Source organism: Bombina bombina, chromosome 7, assembly GCF_027579735.1.
Source record: "Bombina bombina isolate aBomBom1 chromosome 7, aBomBom1.pri, whole genome shotgun sequence".
Taxonomy (NCBI): domain Eukaryota; kingdom Metazoa; phylum Chordata; class Amphibia; order Anura; family Bombinatoridae; genus Bombina; species Bombina bombina.
In genome coordinates, this window is record NC_069505.1 from 47,694,530 (window position 1) to 47,714,520 (window position 19,991).

General features: G+C 40.4%; 1 protein-coding gene across 4 annotated transcripts in view; it reads right to left on the minus strand.

Annotated features, from left to right (window-relative positions):
- The window catches only part of TAF6L (TATA-box binding protein associated factor 6 like), a 96,313-nt gene that overhangs the window by 30,126 nt on the left and 46,196 nt on the right, over nucleotides 1–19,991 (minus strand). For all 4 annotated transcript variants that reach the window (XM_053720074.1, XM_053720076.1, XM_053720073.1 and 1 more), the window contains one exon: nucleotides 13,805–14,022. In XM_053720074.1, coding sequence (XP_053576049.1) covers nucleotides 13,805–14,022 — 218 coding nt within the window. The remainder of the gene's footprint in view (nucleotides 1–13,804; nucleotides 14,023–19,991) is intronic.

Consider the following 19,991-nt stretch of genomic DNA (forward strand, 5'->3'; position numbering starts at 1 on the left):
TTTATCTTATATCTGTAGGTATAATCAGATCTCATTACTGTATCACATTGTGTACATATACATGTGTCTGTATCTTATATCTGTAGGTATAATCAGATCTCATTACTTTATCACATTGTGTACATATACATGTGTCTGTATCTTATATCTGTAGGTATAATCAGATCTCATTACTTTATCACATTGTGTACATATGCATGTGTCTGTACCTTATATCTGTAGGTATAATCAGATCTCATTACTGTATCACATTGTGTACATATACATGTGTCTGTATCTTATATCTGTAGGTATAATCAGATCTCATTACTTTATAACATTGTGTACATATACATGTGTCTATATCTTATATCTGTAGGTATAATCAGATCTCATTACTTTATCACATTGTATACATATACATGTGTCTTTATCTTATATCTGTAGGTATAATCAGATCTCATTACATTATAACATTGTGTACATAAACATGTGTCTTTATCTTTTATCTGTAGGTATAATCAGATCTCATTACAGTATAACATTGTGTACATATACCTGCTTCTTTATCTTATATCTGTCCATATAAACTAAACACCAATACTTGGAGGGAACAATGGAAAATTAACATTTTATTACCTTATCTCTTCTATACCCCACTACGAATGTAATTTTTTTCCTGCTGGCTGTGTTTACTCAGCTTATCAATAGCTTGGATCTAAGGACACAAACTTTCAGAATAAGTGGGGATACCACAGGCTAAATCAACCATTTACAATGCCAATATAAGGGTAAAGGAAATACTTGTAAACAATTGAATACACTCCAGCAGGTAAAGTGGATCATTGGGAATTAAATGGATATAATTTTTGAGTAAACTGTTCCTTTAATAAAATACCCAACCGATGACACACATACTTGCTCATTTCCCCATCCCTAGCTAGCTCAGGGTTCCATAGATACATGGCATCAAGTCACCATGGCAACATAAAACAGATTTGAACCCTGAACATATGAAAAGAATGCTAGCTGCTATCAGCAACCTAGTGCTAAAGCTTGGGCAGATAACGTGTAACAGCCCTTTTTGTTCCAGCAAAAGCAGAGACTTCTAAGCTCATCTAACACCTTTAAGTGGTAAAAAGCAGAGACCTGAGCCTTGAAAGTACTGGACCTCTCATGCACGTGCCACGTAACTCATATATGGCAAGGAAATCCTAAAAAATACATCTCAAACGGTCTAGTTTAATTTAAACTTTCATGATTCAGATAGGGAATGGAATTTTAAACAACTTTCCAATTTACTTTTATCATCAAATTTGCTTTCTTTTTTTTATATTCTTTGTGGAAAATTAAACCTAGGTAGGCTCATATGGTAATTTCAAAGCTGTTTAACTGCTTCTTATCTCAGTGCATTTTGACAGTTTTTCACAGTTAGACTTCAGATGTGTCATATAGACATTGTGCTCACGCCCGTGGAGATACCTATGAGAGGGCACCGATTGGCTAAATTGCAAGTCTGTCAAAAGAACTGAGATAAGGGGGCAATCTGCAGAGGGTTAAATACAAGATAATCACAGAGGTAAAAAGCTGGTTATGCAAAACTGGGGAATGGATAATAAAGGAAAACAGAATTTATGTTTACCTGATAAATTACTTTCTCCAACGGTGTGTCCGGTCCACGGCGTCATCCTTACTTGTGGGATATTCTCTTCCCCAACAGGAAATGGCAAAGAGCCCAGCAAAGCTGGTCACATGATCCCTCCTAGGCTCCGCCTTCCCCAGTCATTCGACCGACGTAAAGGAGGAATATTTGCATAGGAGAAACCATATGATACCGTGGTGACTGTAGTTAAAGAAAATAAATTATCAGACCTGATTAAAAAACCAGGGCGGGCCGTGGACCGGACACACCGTTGGAGAAAGTAATTTATCAGGTAAACATAAATTCTGTTTTCTCCAACATAGGTGTGTCCGGTCCACGGCGTCATCCTTACTTGTGGGAACCAATACCAAAGCTTTAGGACACGGATGAAGGGAGGGAGCAAATCAGGTCACCTAGATGGAAGGCACCACGGCTTGCAAAACCTTTCTCCCAAAAATAGCCTCAGAAGAAGCAAAAGTATCAAACTTGTAAAATTTAGTAAAAGTGTGCAGTGAAGACCAAGTCGCTGCCTTACATATCTGATCAACAGAAGCCTCGTTCTTGAAGGCCCATGTGGAAGCCACAGCCCTAGTGGAATGAGCTGTGATTCTTTCAGGAGGCTGCCGTCCGGCAGTCTCGTAAGCCAATCTGATGATGCTTTTAAGCCAAAAAGAGAGAGAGGTAAAAGTTGCTTTTTGACCTCTCCTTTTACCAGAATAAACAACAAACAAGGAAGATGTTTGTCTAAAATCCTTTGTAGCATCCAAATAGAATTTTAGAGCACGAACTACATCCAAATTGTGCAACAAACGTTCCTTCTTTGAAACTGGATTCGGACACAAAGAAGGCACGACTATCTCCTGGTTAATGTTTTTGTTAGAAACAACTTTCGGAAGAAAACCAGGTTTAGTACGCAAAACCACCTTATCTGCATGGAACACCAGATAAGGAGGAGAACACTGCAGAGCAGATAATTCTGAAACTCTTCTAGCAGAAGAAATTGCAACCAAAAACAAAACTTTCCAAGATAATAACTTAATATCAACGGAATGTAAGGGTTCAAACGGAACCCCCTGAAGAACTGAAAGAACTAAATTGAGACTCCAAGGAGGAGTCAAAGGTTTGTAAACAGGCTTGATTCTAACCAGAGCCTGAACAAAGGCTTGAACATCTGGCACAGCTGCCAGCTTTTTGTGAAGTAACACAGACAAGGCAGAAATCTGTCCCTTCAAAGAACTTGCAGATAATCCTTTCTCTAAACCTTCTTGAAGAAAGGATAGAATCTTAGGAATTTTTATCTTGTCCCAAGGGAATCCTTTAGATTCACACCAACAGATATATTTTTTCCATATATTGTGGTAGATTTTTCTAGTTACAGGCTTTCTGGCCTGAACAAGAGTATCAATGACAGAATCTGAGAACCCTCGCTTTGATAAGATCAAGCGTTCAATCTCCAAGCAGTCAGTTGGAGTGAGACCAGATTCGGATGTTCGAACGGACCTTGAACAAGAAGGTCTCGTCTCAAAGGTAGCTTCCATGGTGGAGCCGATGACATATTCACCAGGTCTGCATACCAAGTCCTGCGTGGCCACGCAGGAGCTATCAAGATCACCGATGCCCTCTCCTGATTGATCCTGGCTACCAGCCTGGGGATGAGAGGAAACGGCGGGAATACATAAGCTAGTTTGAAGGTCCAAGGTGCTACTAGTGCATCTACTAGAGTCGCCTTGGGATCCCTGGATCTGGACCCGTAGCAAGGAACCTTGAAGTTCTGACGAGAGGCCATCAGATCCATGTCTGGAATGCCCCACAATTGAGTAATTTGGGCAAAGATTTCCGGATGGAGTTCCCACTCCCCCGGATGAAATGTCTGACGACTCAGAAAATCCGCTTCCCAATTTTCCACTCCTGGGATGTGGATTGCAGACAAGTGGCAGGAGTGAGTCTCCGCCCATTGAATGATTTTGGTCACTTCTTCCATCGCCAGGGAACTCCTTGTTCCCCCCTGATGGTTGATGTACGCAACAGTCGTCATGTTGTCTGATTGAAACCGTATGAACTTGGCCTTTGCTAGCTGAGGCCAAGCCTTGAGAGCATTGAATACCGCTCTCAGTTCCAGAATATTTATCGGAAGAAGAGATTCTTCCCGAGACCAAAGACCCTGAGCTTTCAGGGGTCCCCAGACCGCGCCCCATCCCACCAGACTGGCGTCGGTCGTGACAATGACCCACTCTGGTCTGCGGAAGCTCATCCCCTGTGACAGGTTGTCCAGGGACAGCCACCAACGGAGTGAATCTCTGGTCCTCTGATCTACTTGTATCGTCGGAGACAAGTCTGTATAGTCCCCATTCCACTGACTGAGCATGCACAGTTGTAATGGTCTTAGATGAATTCGCGCAAAAGGAACTATGTCCATTGCCGCTACCATCAAACCTATTACTTCCATGCACTGCGCTATGGAAGGAAGAGGAACAGAATGAAGTATTTGACAAGAGTTTAGAAGTTTTGATTTTCTGGCCTCTGTCAGAAAAATCCTCATTTCTAAGGAGTCTATTATTGTTCCCAAGAAGGGAACCCTTGTTGACGGAGATAGAGAACTTTTTTCTACGTTCACTTTCCACCCGTGAGATCTGAGAAAGGCCAGGACAATGTCCGTGTGAGCCTTTGCTTGAGGAAGGGACGACGCTTGAATCAGAATGTCGTCCAAGTAAGGTACTACTGCAATGCCCCTTGGTCTTAGCACCGCTAGAAGGGACCCTAGTACCTTTGTGAAAATCCTTGGAGCAGTGGCTAATCCGAACGGAAGTGCCACAAACTGGTAATGCTTGTCCAGGAATGCGAACCTTAGGAACCGATGATGTTCCTTGTGGATAGGAATATGTAGATACGCATCCTTTAAATCCACCGTGGTCATGAATTGACCTTCCTGGATGGAAGGAAGAATTGTTCGAATGGTTTCCATTTTGAACGATGGAACCTTGAGAAACTTGTTTAGGATCTTGAGATCTAAGATTGGTCTGAATGTTCCCTCTTTTTTGGGAACTACGAACAGATTGGAGTAGAACCCCATCCCTTGTTCTCCTAATGGAACAGGATGAATCACTCCCATTTTTAACAGGTCTTCTACACAATGTAAGAATGCCTGTTTTTTTATGTGGTCTGAAGACAATTGAGACCTGTGGAACCTCCCCCTTGGGGGAAGCCCCTTGAATTCCAGAAGATAACCTTGGGAGACTATTTCTAGTGCCCAAGGATCCAGAACATCTCTTGCCCAAGCCTGAGCGAAGAGAGAGAGTCTGCCCCCCACCAGATCCGGTCCCGGATCGGGGGCCAACATCTCATGCTGTCTTGGTAGCAGTGGCAGGTTTCTTGGCCTGCTTTCCTTTGTTCCAGCCTTGCATTGGTCTCCAGGCTGGCTTGGCTTGAGAAGTATTACCCTCTTGCTTAGAGGACGTAGCGCTTGGGGCTGGTCCGTTTCTGCGAAAGGGACGAAAATTAGGTTTATTTTTGGCCTTGAAAGACCTATCCTGAGGAAGGGCGTGGCCCTTGCCCCCAGTGATATCAGAGATAATCTCTTTCAAGTCAGGGCCAAACAGCGTTTTCCCCTTGAAAGGAATGTTAAGCAATTTGTTCTTGGAAGACGCATCCGCTGACCAAGATTTTAACCAAAGCGCTCTGCGCGCCACAATAGCAAAACCAGAATTTTTCGCCGCTAACCTAGCCAATTGCAAAGTGGCGTCTAGGGTGAAAGAATTAGCCAATTTGAGAGCATGAATTCTGTCCATAATCTCCTCATAAGAAGAAGAATTATTATTGAGCGCCTTTTCTAGCTCATCGAACCAGAAACACGCTGCTGTAGTGACAGGAACAATGCATGAAATTGGTTGTAGAAGGTAACCTTGCTGAACAAACATCTTTTTAAGCAAACCTTCTAATTTTTTATCCATAGGATCTTTGAAAGCACAACTATCTTCTATGGGTATAGTGGTGCGTTTGTTTAGAGTAGAAACCGCCCCCTCGACCTTAGGGACTGTCTGCCATAAGTCCTTTCTGGGGTCGACCATAGGAAACAATTTTTTAAATATGGGGGGAGGGACGAAAGGTATACCAGGCCTTTCCCATTCTTTATTTACAATGTCCGCCACCCGCTTGGGTATAGGAAAAGCTTCGGGGGGCCCCGGGACCTCTAGGAACTTGTCCATTTTACATAGTTTCTCTGGAATGACCAAATTCTCGCAATCATCCAGAGTGGATAACACCTCCTTAAGCAGAGCGCGGAGATGTTCCAATTTAAATTTAAATGTAATCACATCAGGTTCAGCTTGTTGAGAAATTTTCCCTGAATCTGAAATTTCTCCCTCAGACAAAACCTCCCTGGCCCCCTCAGACTGGTGTAGGGGCCCTTCAGAACCAATATCATCAGCGTCCTCATGCTCTTCAGTATTTTCTAAAACAGAGCAGTCGCGCTTTCGCTGATAAGTGGGCATTTTGGCTAAAATGTTTTTGATAGAATTATCCATTACAGCCGTTAATTGTTGCATAGTAAGGAGTATTGGCGCGCTAGATGTACTAGGGGCCTCCTGTGTGGGCAAGACAGGTGTAGACGAAGGAGGGGATGATGCAGTACCATGCTTACTCCCCTCACTTGAGGAATCATCTTGGGCATCATTTTCTCTAAATTTTGTGTCACATAAATCACATCTATTTAAATGAGAAGGAACCTTGGCTTCCCCACATTCAGAACACAGTCTATCTGGTAGTTCAGACATGTTAAACAGGCAAAAACTTGATAACAAAGTACAAAAAACGTTTTAAAATAAACCGTTACTGTCACTTTAAATTTTAAACTGAACACACTTTATTACTGCAATTGCGAAAAAGTATGAAGGAATTGTTCAAAATTCACCAAAATTTCACCACAGTGTCTTAAAGCCTTAAAAGTATTGCACACCAAATTTGGAAGCTTTAACCCTTAAAATAACGGAACCGGAGCCGTTTTTATATTTAACCCCTTTACAGTCCCTGGTATCTGCTTTGCTGAGACCCAACCAAGCCCAAAGGGGAATACGATACCAAATGACGCCTTCAGAAAGTCTTTTCTATGTATCAGAGCTCCTCACACATGCATCTGCATGCCATGCTTCTCAAAAACAAGTGCGCAATAGAGGCGCGAAAATGAGACTCTGCCTATGATTAGGGAAAGCCCCTAGAGAATAAGGTGTCCAATACAGTGCCTGCCGGTTATTTTACAAAATTCCCAAGATTAAAATAATTCCTCAAGGCTATGGAGTATAAAATATGTTTATATATAAATCGATTTAGCCCAGAAAATGTCTACAGTCTTAAAAAGCCCTTGTGAAGCCCTTTTATTTTTTTCTTTCTGTAATAAAAATGGCTTACCGGATCCCATAGGGAAAATGACAGCTTCCAGCATTACATCGTCTTGTTAGAATGTGTCATACCTCAAGCAGCAAAAGTCTGCTCACTGTTCCCCCAACTGAAGTTAATTCCTCTCAACAGTCCTGTGTGGAAACAGCCATCGATTTTAGTAACGGTTGCTAAAATCATTTTCCTCTTACAAACAGAAATCTTCATCTCTTTTCTGTTTCAGAGTAAATAGTACATACCAGCACTATTTTAAAATAACAAACTCTTGATTGAATAATAAAAACTACAGTTAAACACTAAAAAACTCTAAGCCATCTCCGTGGAGATGTTGCCTGTACAACGGCAAAGAGAATGACTGGGGAAGGCGGAGCCTAGGAGGGATCATGTGACCAGCTTTGCTGGGCTCTTTGCCATTTCCTGTTGGGGAAGAGAATATCCCACAAGTAAGGATGATGCCGTGGACCGGACACACCTATGTTGGAGAAATATCTATCTTTTTAAACAATAAAAATTCTGGTGTAGACTGTCCCTTTAATAAGTTGAAGTAGACAAGCTTGCAAAAGTGGATCAAATACTAGATTCTACAGCCCCAGCTTCTTTAAAGTGACAGTACAGTCAAAATTAAAGGGACAAAAAAAAATACATTCTGTCACGACTGAGATAGAACATACAAATTTAAACGACTTTTCAATTTACTTTTATCATCTAATTTGGTTAAGTCACTTGGTATCCTTTATTGAAGGATAACACTCCGTAGACAAAGCTTAGAGGCGAGCATGTGTCTTCAGCATGTGTCTTCAGCAGTCTATGGCAGCAGTGTTTGCAACTATGTAGAACATAGCTATAAACATTGTTGAACACACTGCTGCCAGATGGCTAAAAACACATTCACGCTCCTGAGCTCACCTAGGATCACTCTTTGACAAAAGATACTACGAGAACCAGGCAAAATTGACAATAGAAATAAATTGAAAAATTGTTTTAAATGCCATGCTCCATCCAATCCATTCACGTTTAATTGCGACTTTAAGCCAATCATGTATCCACCATTTTTGTTTTTCCTGTTGAGTCTTTCATATGACTTGTATGATGAGAGGGAGAAGAACAAAGACTAAAGAATAGCCTCATCTTATGGTGAAAGCATCTACTGCAAACACTTCTGGAAGAGGAAACTGACTCACAAAACTATAGTGTTGATCAAGTCATCAGATCTATTATTAGTGCTACACAACAATGACATCTACACAGAGAAAAATAGTTTTATAAAGATTCTTCTTCTGAGGAACTGGAACCTCAGCAGATGGTTCAACAGACCACTGCTGGTTCTCAGAAGATAAAAATGATACAGTGGGTTCTTCTGAGGAACTGGAACCTCAACAGATTGCTCAACTGACCATTGCTGGCCTAAAACCTAAAGGTATCCAAGAGCCAAACCAATAGTCCGGAGTTACAGTTAATTTGCCAACAACATAAATGTATAGTCTATCTGCCTTGAGTAAGTCAGTTCTGTAACTCTAATACAAGGTTGGTCAGTTTGTCATTGCAACCAAAATAAATAAAAGTTAAATGATAACTAAGTTTACCACATAATATATAAATGCTAGAAAAATATACCCAGTACATAAAAAAAAACAAAAGCGGAGGGGGCAGAGCGACTAGCTGAACCGGCAGGACGCATCTTGGGGAAGCTCCTGATCTATACATGGAATATATGATCCTTCTTTCGGTTCCTAAAGGATAATTGTGATTCTTTGGTGGTTATAACTCTATAGGACTTTTGTGGAATATGAAGGGGCCTTCCTGAATTGTATCTTTAGCCTATGCTGTTTAGTCATTTTTTTTTAAGCTACCGCACATTCCCCCCCCCCCCGAGGTAACTGGGTTACGAGTAGTCCTACTTGACTACACACTTTGTTCAGAGATGGATACCGATATACAAGCATCTGAAGACACTATCTATGAGATGTTCAATGAGCACTATGCTGGTCTGAGGCTTTTAATTGCGCAGTGTTTCGCAAGCTACCCTTCTCCACGTGACCCCCATGATGGCGAATGGGAATTAGAGGCCTCTACTGAACAGACCGCAGAGCCCATAAAGGCAACGCACGTTTTTGTGAGCAAGGCTGCGGAGGAACACTATGTTGCTCCCCAGTACAAAGCGGAGACAGTTCAGATTCCTTTGCCGTGGGTTGTGCCTAATAAGGGGAATATCTACAGAGAATTTGCGACATTGCGGAGGCCTCCGCAGCTGGATGTTGACAGACCAGATCCGCCGAGACCCACACTGCTCACAGCAGCTGCTGTGCCTACCTTTGGCACTCATGAGAAGCGGTCTGTTATTGTGCACCTCCCGACCCTGCATAACAGCACTGTGAACCCATCTAAGTTTTGCTGGCTCACACTGAAAGAGCCGGATTCAGTTCTGGGACGCTTAATTCCTTATGAGACAACTTCTGGAAGGGGATTAACGAAAGTTACGTTCCTATGCCTTCTACAGCGTCACCCCTACTTGCTTAATACCATGCTCGTAAGACTTTTTTCTTTTCCACCAAGGAGAGGGGCCATTGGCTAGACATGTATTACAATGGTGCTCCCTTATTAGACGGAACTATATATGAAGACCATGTAGTCTGAGAATTCAAGTTACTACCTACCTACCCAGGGCCTCCTAATAATTTGAATCTCTGTAGTACCTCTCCTGTTGACGTTGGCCAGAAAACCCATTACCAGAGGTTCTACTGTGCGGCAGTAATGTATGGCTATTTTCTCTAATTGTCTCGATCCTCAAACAGGACAGCTACAGAGTTGTCACTTGGACTTTCCTGGGGCTGCATAAAAGGAAGCCATTAACAAGTAACAACTGTATGTGCCGAGATGCTATGAGCAAACTATGTTATTTGGCTGCTAGGGATAGCTGGACCCTTATTATGTCAAGGATTTCATACAGAGACTGTATTAGAATATTAGCTTTCGTATATAACACTGCCTAAAGTCATGGTACTTAACTGTATTGATTCTTGTCATGGGGATGATTGATATACTGGGAGGCCTTGGTGCAGTAGCTAGGGCATATTAAGCTTGTTATGCTACTAAGTTAAAATACATATTTAAATACAGCAGGGTATGTTTATATCGGGTTCACATACTGAATGTTCAGACATACGAGTAGCTCCTTTTGTAACTGACTTTAAGATAGCATTTTGTATGTCGTTGCTTTTGTTATAGCCCGGAGTCTCACAAGTGTAGGAGATGACAATATCCTAACCTATGATTCACTTTATATGTTCAGATTACAACTCTCCCTCACTAGCCAGACAGATGCATTGTCTTGGACAATTATACTATGGGGTCACTTGATATTAAATACCAACCCTGCATCACTGTGACCTGCTTCATGGTCTCCTACATTTTATTTCGTCAGCTAACTTTCACCCAGTACTGCCAGACTAGTGTGACCAATGTCTTCCTTTTATAATACCAGTAATGAACTTTACAGCTTTAACAGATTCATATCTAATTGTCCTAAGTTATATATTCTCATGGTAACGCTCGTCAGATACTGTACATATATGTTAGAACATTCCTAAAATAAGCTGGATTGTATGTCATCATCTGTACTCTGGGGGAGTGGAACTACCTGAGGGGTTATTTTATATTTCCATAGTGTGTTCATTACCTAAGCCACAACTAACTTACCACATATATATACTACTTCAGGGCCGTTCAACTAGATAAGAAATAAGAGCAGGCCACCTTCTTTATCGCTTTTCACTGTCTATTTATATATTTAGCCTTATGATAATTAATTTGTGGATGAGTGCCCCTCTGCTATGTTATTCTCTTTTAGCCTAGTCTTCCTTAACATCTACCCACTCAGATATCTAACAAATAAAGTCTCCCCCTACTGGAACTTCACTGAATATGAAAAGTCAGGGATAAGAGGCTTATCTCGGTTATTGATTCCCAGATTAGTTCCCAACCCTACGTGATAGGGAAGGTACCTACGCCATATGGATTCCTATTTGGATCACCCGTTGTGGACACGAGGCACATTTTCATATTTAACAGCTGCTCTGGTGTTATATTTCCTCCACATGTTATATATGCGTTTATACTTATGACCTTTTACTATTGCTCTTCTTATACTGTATTATATACCACCATGTACTGTAGATTATAAGTGTCTTCGTTTTTTACTTGTGACGTTATCCTTCTGTTCCCTTTATACTGTTACATTTATTTTCATATGTTTAATGCCCAAAAGTGGCAATGTTATTATTTCAATGGTCCTTAAGTGATCTCCTACATCATCAGTTTTCCTCCTTTATATCGTACAAACTTATCGGGGTCCATGAGTGTCCCCTTGTATCACGGGAGGAACTAATATTTGTTAAAAAGAGGTTTCAATCCTAATATGTACCATAACAGTGACGCTGTTTTGTATCTCTTATTTAGATACTTATAATAGTATATACGTACTACTTTTACTCCCTTTGATAATATATGTTCCTGGTCTACTTATACTAACATACGGTTATGTGTACTGAAATTTTCGATAAAGTCTTTGAAACAAAAAAAATCAAAAAGCATGTACATACCAATATATACACAAAAATAAAGTATAATAGGTGATGCTCAAAAGTCTGCCCCAAAAATAGTGCATGACTATACACCAAAAGGTCCAAAATGATGCACAAGAAGGGGGAATAATGGTACCTGTTATTGAAATGCACAATTAGGTTTCAGGATTTGGATTTCCGTCCAGCCCAAAGGCAGAAAGTTTTTTTTCACTTTCTGCGATAATTTTTTTTAGAAAAAAAAATTCTGCAGGCAATCAAAAGAAATCTAACTTAAAATAGGCAGTTACACTAAAGCACCAGCTCAGTTGCAATATGTGCTCTTCAGACTGTTAGGAAAAAACTCACAAGGTGCAGCCAGAGCACAGCGCTGTTTGAAGAGAACATCCAGTTCCTGTGTGTATATCATGATTCAGATAGAGTAAATATTTGTAACCCCTTAGCAACAAGCTAAATGGGGCTTGTGTTTTTGATAGCGGCGAGACCACACTATAGCAGGAGGCCTGCAGGAGGGAGATTATAATAGTGCAGTCTTGTCACCGGCGGCAAGACCCGCCCTATTACGAGCAAAAAAACAACTTTCCAATTTATTTCTATTATCAATTTTGCTATATTCTCTTGGTATCCTTTACTGAAGAAGGAGCAATACCTTGCTGGGAACCAAAGAAAGTCCAGCAGCACCACAGTAGTTTATCTTTCAAACTTTATTAGTACCTGGAGGTAAGAAGATGACGTTTCGGGCTCAGTAGCCCTTAATCATATCATATGATATGATTAAGGGCTACTGAGCCCAAAACGTCATCTTCTTACCTCCAGGTACTAATAAAGTTTGAAAGATAAACTACTGTGGTGCTGCTGGACTTTCTTTGCTTCTGATGTATGGGAGTCTTTGAGCAGTGGCTCCTCCAGCTTTGCACACTAAATTTATATCACTGGTGCTTGAGTCGTTTTGAGACTGTGGACCTTACTGGGAACCAGCTGAACACATCAGAAAACACAATGACGAGAGGCATATATGTGCAGCCACCAATCAGCAGTTCGCTCCCAGTCCCTGAGCCTAGCTAGGTATTGTTTTCAACAAAAGGATACAAAGAGAACTAAACACATTACAAATAAATGAATAAGTTGGTTAAAGGGATAGGAAAGTCAAAATTAAATTTGCATGATTCCGATAGAGCATATAATTTTAAGACACTTTTAAATTCACTTCTATTTTCAAATAAGCTTTGTTCTCTTGGTATCCCTTGTTGAAAAAGAATACGCGCATACCCTACACTAGTGGGAGCTGCTGCTAATTGATTCCTGCACACATTTGTATTTTCTGATTGGCTAACTAGATGTGTTCAGCTAGATGCCAGTAGTGCAATGCTGTTCCTTCAGCAAAGGATAACAAGAGAACAAAGCAAATTCGATAATGGAGGTAAATTGGAAAGTTGTTTAAAATTGTATGTTCTATCCAAACCATGAGAGAATATGTTGGGTTTTCCTGTCCCTTTATATTATATGCTCTATCTGAATCATGAAGACATTTGACATAGTTTCATGTTCCTTTAACACTATATTTTTTTATTTTACAGCTGAATTGCTTATATTTATGTTTCACTGATAAGTGCGCGGTTTTAGATCACCGGTATTATATGATAATCTGTACCATTTTACATTAAAGGGACATAATACTCATAAGCGAAACCACTTGAAAGTGATGTAGCATAACTGTAAAAAGCCGATATGAAAATATCACCTGAACCTCTCTATGTAAAAAGGGAAGATATTTTACCTAACAACGTCTTCAGCTAGCTCACCAGAGTAAGTGCTCAGTGAACAGTTATACTTCAGCTACTGTCAGCTGCATGTTGGGGGGGGGGAAATATCAATCAATCAGCTTCATCAGTGCTGATGTCATACTTTGCTTTACTGTGATCTCATGAGATTTAATAGTCAACTTCCTTAAACTGAGGAGGGAAATAACATGACTGTGCTGCACATGCTTATTTTACTCTCCCTTGCAAGTCCCGGGACTAGTATTCTGATTGGCTGCTTAAAGTCACTTTACAATGGGATATGGCTACTGAGGAAATTTTGAGGTAAATATCTCCCTTTTTTACAGAGAGGTGTTCAGGTGATATTTTCTAGTCAGCTTCTTACGGCTAAGTAGCATCACTTTCAAGTGCGTCACCCTTTGGGTAATCATGTCCCTTTAACAAGTCGCTGAACTCACCATATACAGCTAAGGAGGCCAGCCCCATAGTCTCGCAGTGTCCAGTGATCATTCAGGGGATTGATGGAAGCAGCAAGAGGTTCGGTCACGCAGTACAGGACGCTCTGCATGAGACTGCAGCCGTAACTACCCAAGTACAAAAAGGGATTCCACAGGAGAGCGCGAACAAGCTGCAAGAGGCGGCTTAACTGCTCCAAATCGTGACTCACCGATTTTACCTGAGAGGGGACGGTAAAGAGAAAAAGCAAATGGAAAAAAAAAAAATGTATTAAAGGGATATGAAACCCAAAAAAATGATTTCTTTCATGTAATTAGCAAGAGTCCATGAGCTAGTGACGTATGGGATATACATTCCTACCAGGAGGGGCAAAGTCTCCCAAACCTCAAAATGCCTACAAATACACCCCTCACCACACCCACAAATCAGTTTTACAAACTTTGCCTCCTATGGAGGTGGTGAAGTAAGTTTGTGCTAGATTCTACGTTGATATGCGCTCCGCAGCAGGTTGGAGCCCGGTTTTCCTCTCAGCGTGCAGCGAATGTCAGAGGGATGTGAAGAGAGTATTGCCTATTTGAATTCAATGATCTCCTTCTACGGGGTCTATTTCATAGGTTCTCTGTTATCGGTCGTAGAGATTCATCTCTTACCTCCCTTTTCAGATCGACGATATACTCATATATACCATTACCTCTAATGATTCTCGTTTCAGTACTGGTTTGGCTTTCTACAAACATGTAGATGAGTGTCCTGGGGTAAGAAAGTCTTATTTTCTGTGACACTCTAAGCTATGGTTGGGCACTTTTCTATAAAGTTCTAAATATATGTGTTCAAACATTTATTTGCCTTGACTCAGGATGTTCAACGTTCCTTATTGCATACAGTCAGTTTCATATTTGGGATAATGCATATGAATAAATCAATTTTTTTCTTACCTTAAAAATTTTACTTTTTTCCCTGTGGGCTGTTAGGCTCGCGGGGGCTGAAAATGCTTCATTTTATTGCGTCATTCTTGGCGCAGACTTTTTTGGCGCAAAAAATTATTTTCTGTTTCCGGCGTCATACGTGTCGCCGGAAGTTGCGTCATTTTTTGACGTTTTTTTGCGCCAAAAGTGTCGGCTTTCCGGATGTGGCGTCATTTTTGGCGCCAAAAGCATTTAGGCGCCAAATAATGTGGGCGTCTTTTTTGGCGCTAAAAAATATGGGCGTCACTTTTGTCTCCACATTATTTAAGTCTCATTATTTATTGCTTCTGGTTGCTAGAAGCTTGTTCTATGGCATTTTTTTCCCATTCCTGAAACTGTCATTTAAGGAATTTGATAGATTTTGCTTTATATGTTGTTTTTTCTATTACATATTGCAAGATGTCCCAGATTGACCCCGAGTCAGAAGATACTTCTGGAAAGTCGCTGCCTGGTGCTGGATCTACCAAAGTTAAGTGTATCTGCTGTAAACTTGTGGTGTCTGTTCCTCCAGCTGTTTGTAATGAATGTCATGACAAACTTGTTAATGCAGATAATATTTCCTTTAGTAATGTTACATTACCTGTTGCTGTTCCATCAACATCTAATACTCAGAGTGTTCCTGTTAACATAAGAGATTTTTTTTCTAAATCCATTAAGAAGGCTATGTCTGTTATTCCTCCTTCTAGTAAACGTAAAAGGTCTTTTAAAACTTCTCATTTTTCAGATGAATTTTTAAATGAACATCATCATTCTGATTCTGATAATGGTTCCTCTGGTTCAGAGGATTCTGTTTCAGAGATTGATGCTGATAAATCTTCATATTTATTCAAAATGGAATTTATTCATTCTTTACTTAAAGAAGTCTTAATTGCATTAGAAATAGAGGATTCTGGTCCTCTTGATACTAAATCTAAACGTTTAAATAAGGTTTTTAAATCTCCTGTAGTTATTCCAGAAGTTTTTCCTGTCCCTGATGCTATTTCTGAAGTAATCTCCAGGGAATGGAATAATTTGGGTAATTCATTTACTCCTTCTAAACGTTTTAAGCAATTATATCCTGTGCCATCTGACAGATTAGAGTTTTGGGACAAAATCCCTAAGGTTGATGGGGCTATCTCCACTCTTGCTAAACGTACTACTATTCCTACGGCAGATAGTACTTCCTTTAAGGATCCTTTAGATAGGAAAATTGAATCCTTTCTAAGAAAAGCTTACTTATGTTCAGGTAATCTTCTTAGACCTGCTATATCTTTAGCGGATGTTGCTGCAGCTTCAACTTTTTGGTTAGAAGCTTTAGCGCAACAAGTAACCGATCATAATTCTCATAGCATTGTTAATCTTCTTCAACAGGCTAAAAACTTTATTTGTGATGCCATCTTTGATATCATTAGAGTTGATGTCAGGTATATGTCTCTAGCTATTTTAGCTAGAAGAGCTTTATGGCTTAAAACTTGGAATGCTGATATGTCTTCTAAGTCAACTTTGCTTTCCCTTTCTTTCCAGGGTAATAAATTATTTGGTTCTCAGTTGGATTCTATTATCTCAACTGTTACTGGAGGGAAAGGAACTTTTTTACCACAGGATAAAAAATCTAAAGGTAAATTTAGGTCTAATAATCGTTTTCGTTCCTTTCGTCACAACAAGGAACAAAAGCCTGATCCTTCACCCACAGGAGCGGTATCAGTTTCGAAACCATCTCCCGTCTGGAATAAATCCAAGCCTTTTAGAAAACCAAAGCCAGCTCCCAAGTCCACATGAAGGTGCGGCCCTCATTCCAGCCCAGCTGGTAGGGGGCAGACTACGATTTTTCAAAGAAATTTGGATCAATTCAATTCACCATCTTTGGATTCAGAACATTGTTTCAGAAGGGTACAGAATTGGCTTCAAGATAAGGCCTCCTGCAAAGAGATTTTTTCTTTCCCGTGTCCCAGTAAATTCAGCGAAGGCTCAAGCATTTCTGAAATGTGTTTCAGATCTAGAGTTGGCTGGAGTAATTATGCCAGTTCCAGTTCTGGAACAGGGGCTGGGGTTTTATTCAAATCTCTTCATTGTACCAAAGAAGGAGAATTCCTTCAGACCAGTTCTGGATCTAAAAATATTGAATCGTTATGTAAGGATACCAACATTCAAAATGGTAACTATAAGGACTATCCTGCCTTTTGTTCAGCAAGGGCATTATATGTCCACAATAGATTTACAGGATGCATATCTGCATATTCCGATTCATCCAGATCACTATCAGTTTCTGAGATTCTCTTTCCTAGACAAGCATTACCAGTTTGTGGCTCTGCCGTTTGGCCTAGCAACAGCTCCAAGAATTTTTACAAAGGTTCTCGGTGCCCTTCTGTCTGTAATCAGAGAACAGGGTATTGTGGTATTTCCTTATTTGGACGATATCTTGGTACTTGCTCAGTCTTCACATTTAGCAGAATCTCATACGAATCGACTTGTGTTGTTTCTTCGAGATCATGGTTGGAGGATCAATTTACCGAAATGTTCATGGATTCCTCAGACAAGGGTAACCTTTTTAGGTTTCCAGATAGATTCAGTGTCCATGACTCTGTCTCTGACAGACAAGAGACGTCTAAAATTGATCTCAGCTTGTCGAAACCTTCAGTCTCAATCATTCCCTTCGGTAGCCTTATGCATGGAAATTCTAGGTCTTATGACTGCTGCATCGGACGCGATCCCCTTTGCTCGTTTTCACATGCGACCTCTTCAGCTCTGTATGCTGAACCAGTGGTGCAGGGATTACACAAAGATATCTCAATTAATATCTTTAAAACCGATTGTACGACACTCTCTGACATGGTGGACAGATCACCATCGTTTAATTCAGGGGGCTTCTTTTGTTCTTCCGACCTGGACTGTAATTTCAACAAATGCAAGTCTGACAGGTTGGGGAGCTGTTTGGGGGTCTCTGACAGCACAAGGGGTTTGGGAATCTCAGGAGGTGAGATTACCAATCAATATTTTGGAACTCCGTGCAATTTTCAGAGCTCTTCAGTCATGGCCTCTTCTAAAGAGAGAATCGTTCATTTGTTTTCAGACAGACAATGTCACAACTGTGGCATATATCAATCATCAAGGAGGGACTCACAGTCCTCTGGCTATGAAAGAAGTATCTCGAATACTGGTATGGGCGGAATCCAGCTCCTGTCTAATTTCTGCGGTTCATATCCCAGGTATAGACAATTGGGAAGCAGATTATCTCAGTCACCAAACGTTACATCCGGGCGAATGGTCTCTTCACCCAGAGGTATTTCTTCAGATTGTTCAAATGTGGGGACTTCCAGAAATAGATCTGATGGCTTCTCATCTAAACAAGAAACTTCCCAGGTATCTGTCCAGATCCAGGGATCCTCAGGCGGAAGCAGTGGATGCATTGTCACTTCCTTGGAAGTATCATCCTGCCTATATCTTTCCGCCTCTAGTTCTTCTTCCAAGAGTAATCTCCAAGATTCTGAAGGAATGCTCGTTTGTTCTGCTGGTGGCTCCAGCATGGCCTCACAGGTTTTGGTATGCGGATCTTGTCCGGATGGCCTCTTGCCAACCATGGACTCTTCCGTTAAGACCAGACCTTTTGTCGCAAGGTCCTTTTTACCATCAGGATCTCAAATCCTTAAATTTAAAGGTATGGAGATTGAACGCTTGATTCTTAGTCAAAGAGGTTTCTCTGACTCTGTGATTAATACTATGTTACAGGCTCGTAAATCTGTATCTAGGAAGATATATTATTGAGTCTGGAAGACTTATATTTCTTGGTGTCTTTCTCATCATTTTTCCTGGCATTCTTTTAGAATTCCGAGAATTTTACAGTTTCTTCAGGATGGTTTGGATAAAGGTTTGTCTGCAAGTTCCTTGAAAGGACAAATCTCTGCTCTTTCTGTTCTTTTTCACAGAAAGATTGCTAATCTTCCTGATATTCATTGTTTTGTACAAGCTTTGGTTCGTATAAAACCTGTTATTAAGTCAATTTCTCCTCCTTGGAGTTTGAATTTGGTTCTGGGGGCTCTTCAAGCTCCTCCGTTTGAACCTATGCATTCATTGGACATTAAATTACTTTCTTGGAAAGTTTTGTTTTGGTCTTTTGGCCATCTCTTCTGCTAGAAGAGTTTCTGAATTATCTGCTCTTTCTTGTGAGTCTCCTTTTCTGATTTTTCATCAGGATAAGGCGGTGTTGCGAACTTCTTTTAAATTTTTACCTAAGGTTGTGAATTCTAACAACATTAGCAGAGAAATTGTGGTTCCTTCATTATGTCCTAATCCTAAGAATTCTAAGGAGAGATCATTGCATTCTTTGGATGTAGTTAGAGCTTTGAAATATTATGTTGAAGCTACTAAGAATTTCCGAAAGACTTCTAGTCTATTTGTTATCTTTTCCGGTTCTAGAAAAGGTCAGAAGGCCTCTGCCATTTCTTTGGCATCTTGGTTGAAATCTTTAATTCATCATGCTTATGTCGAGTCGGGTAAAACTCCGCCTCAAAGGATTACAGCTCATTCTACTAGGTCAGTTTCTACTTCCTGGGCGTTTAGGAATGAAGCTTCGGTTGATCAGATTTGCAAAGCAGCAACTTGGTCTTCTTTGCATACTTTTACTAAATTCTACCATTTTGATGTGTTTTCTTCTTCTGAAGCAGTTTTTGGTAGAAAAGTACTTCAGGCAGCTGTTTCAGTTTGATTCTTCTGCTTATAATTTCAGTTTTTTTCATTATAAGATTTAAACTTTATTTTGGGTGTGGATTATTTTCAGCGGAATTGGCTGTCTTTATTTTATCCCTCCCTCTCTAGTGACTCTTGCGTGGAAGATCCACATCTTGGGTAGTCATTATCCCATACGTCACTAGCTCATGGACTCTTGCTAATTACATTAAAGAAAACATAATTTATGTAAGAACTTACCTGATAAATTCATTTCTTTCATATTAGCAAGAGTCCATGAGGCCCACCCTTTTTGTGGTGGTTATGATTTTTTTGTATAAAGCACAATTATTCCAATTCCTTATTTTTTATGCTTTCGCACTTTTTTATCACCCCACTTCTTGGCTATGCGTTAAACTGATTTGTGGGTGTGGTGAGGGGTGTATTTATAGGCATTTTGAGGTTTGGGAAACTTTGCCCCTCCTGGTAGGAATGTATATCCCATACGTCACTAGCTCATGGACTCTTGCCAATAGGAAAGAAATGAATTTATCAGGTAAGTTCTTACATAAATGATGTTTTT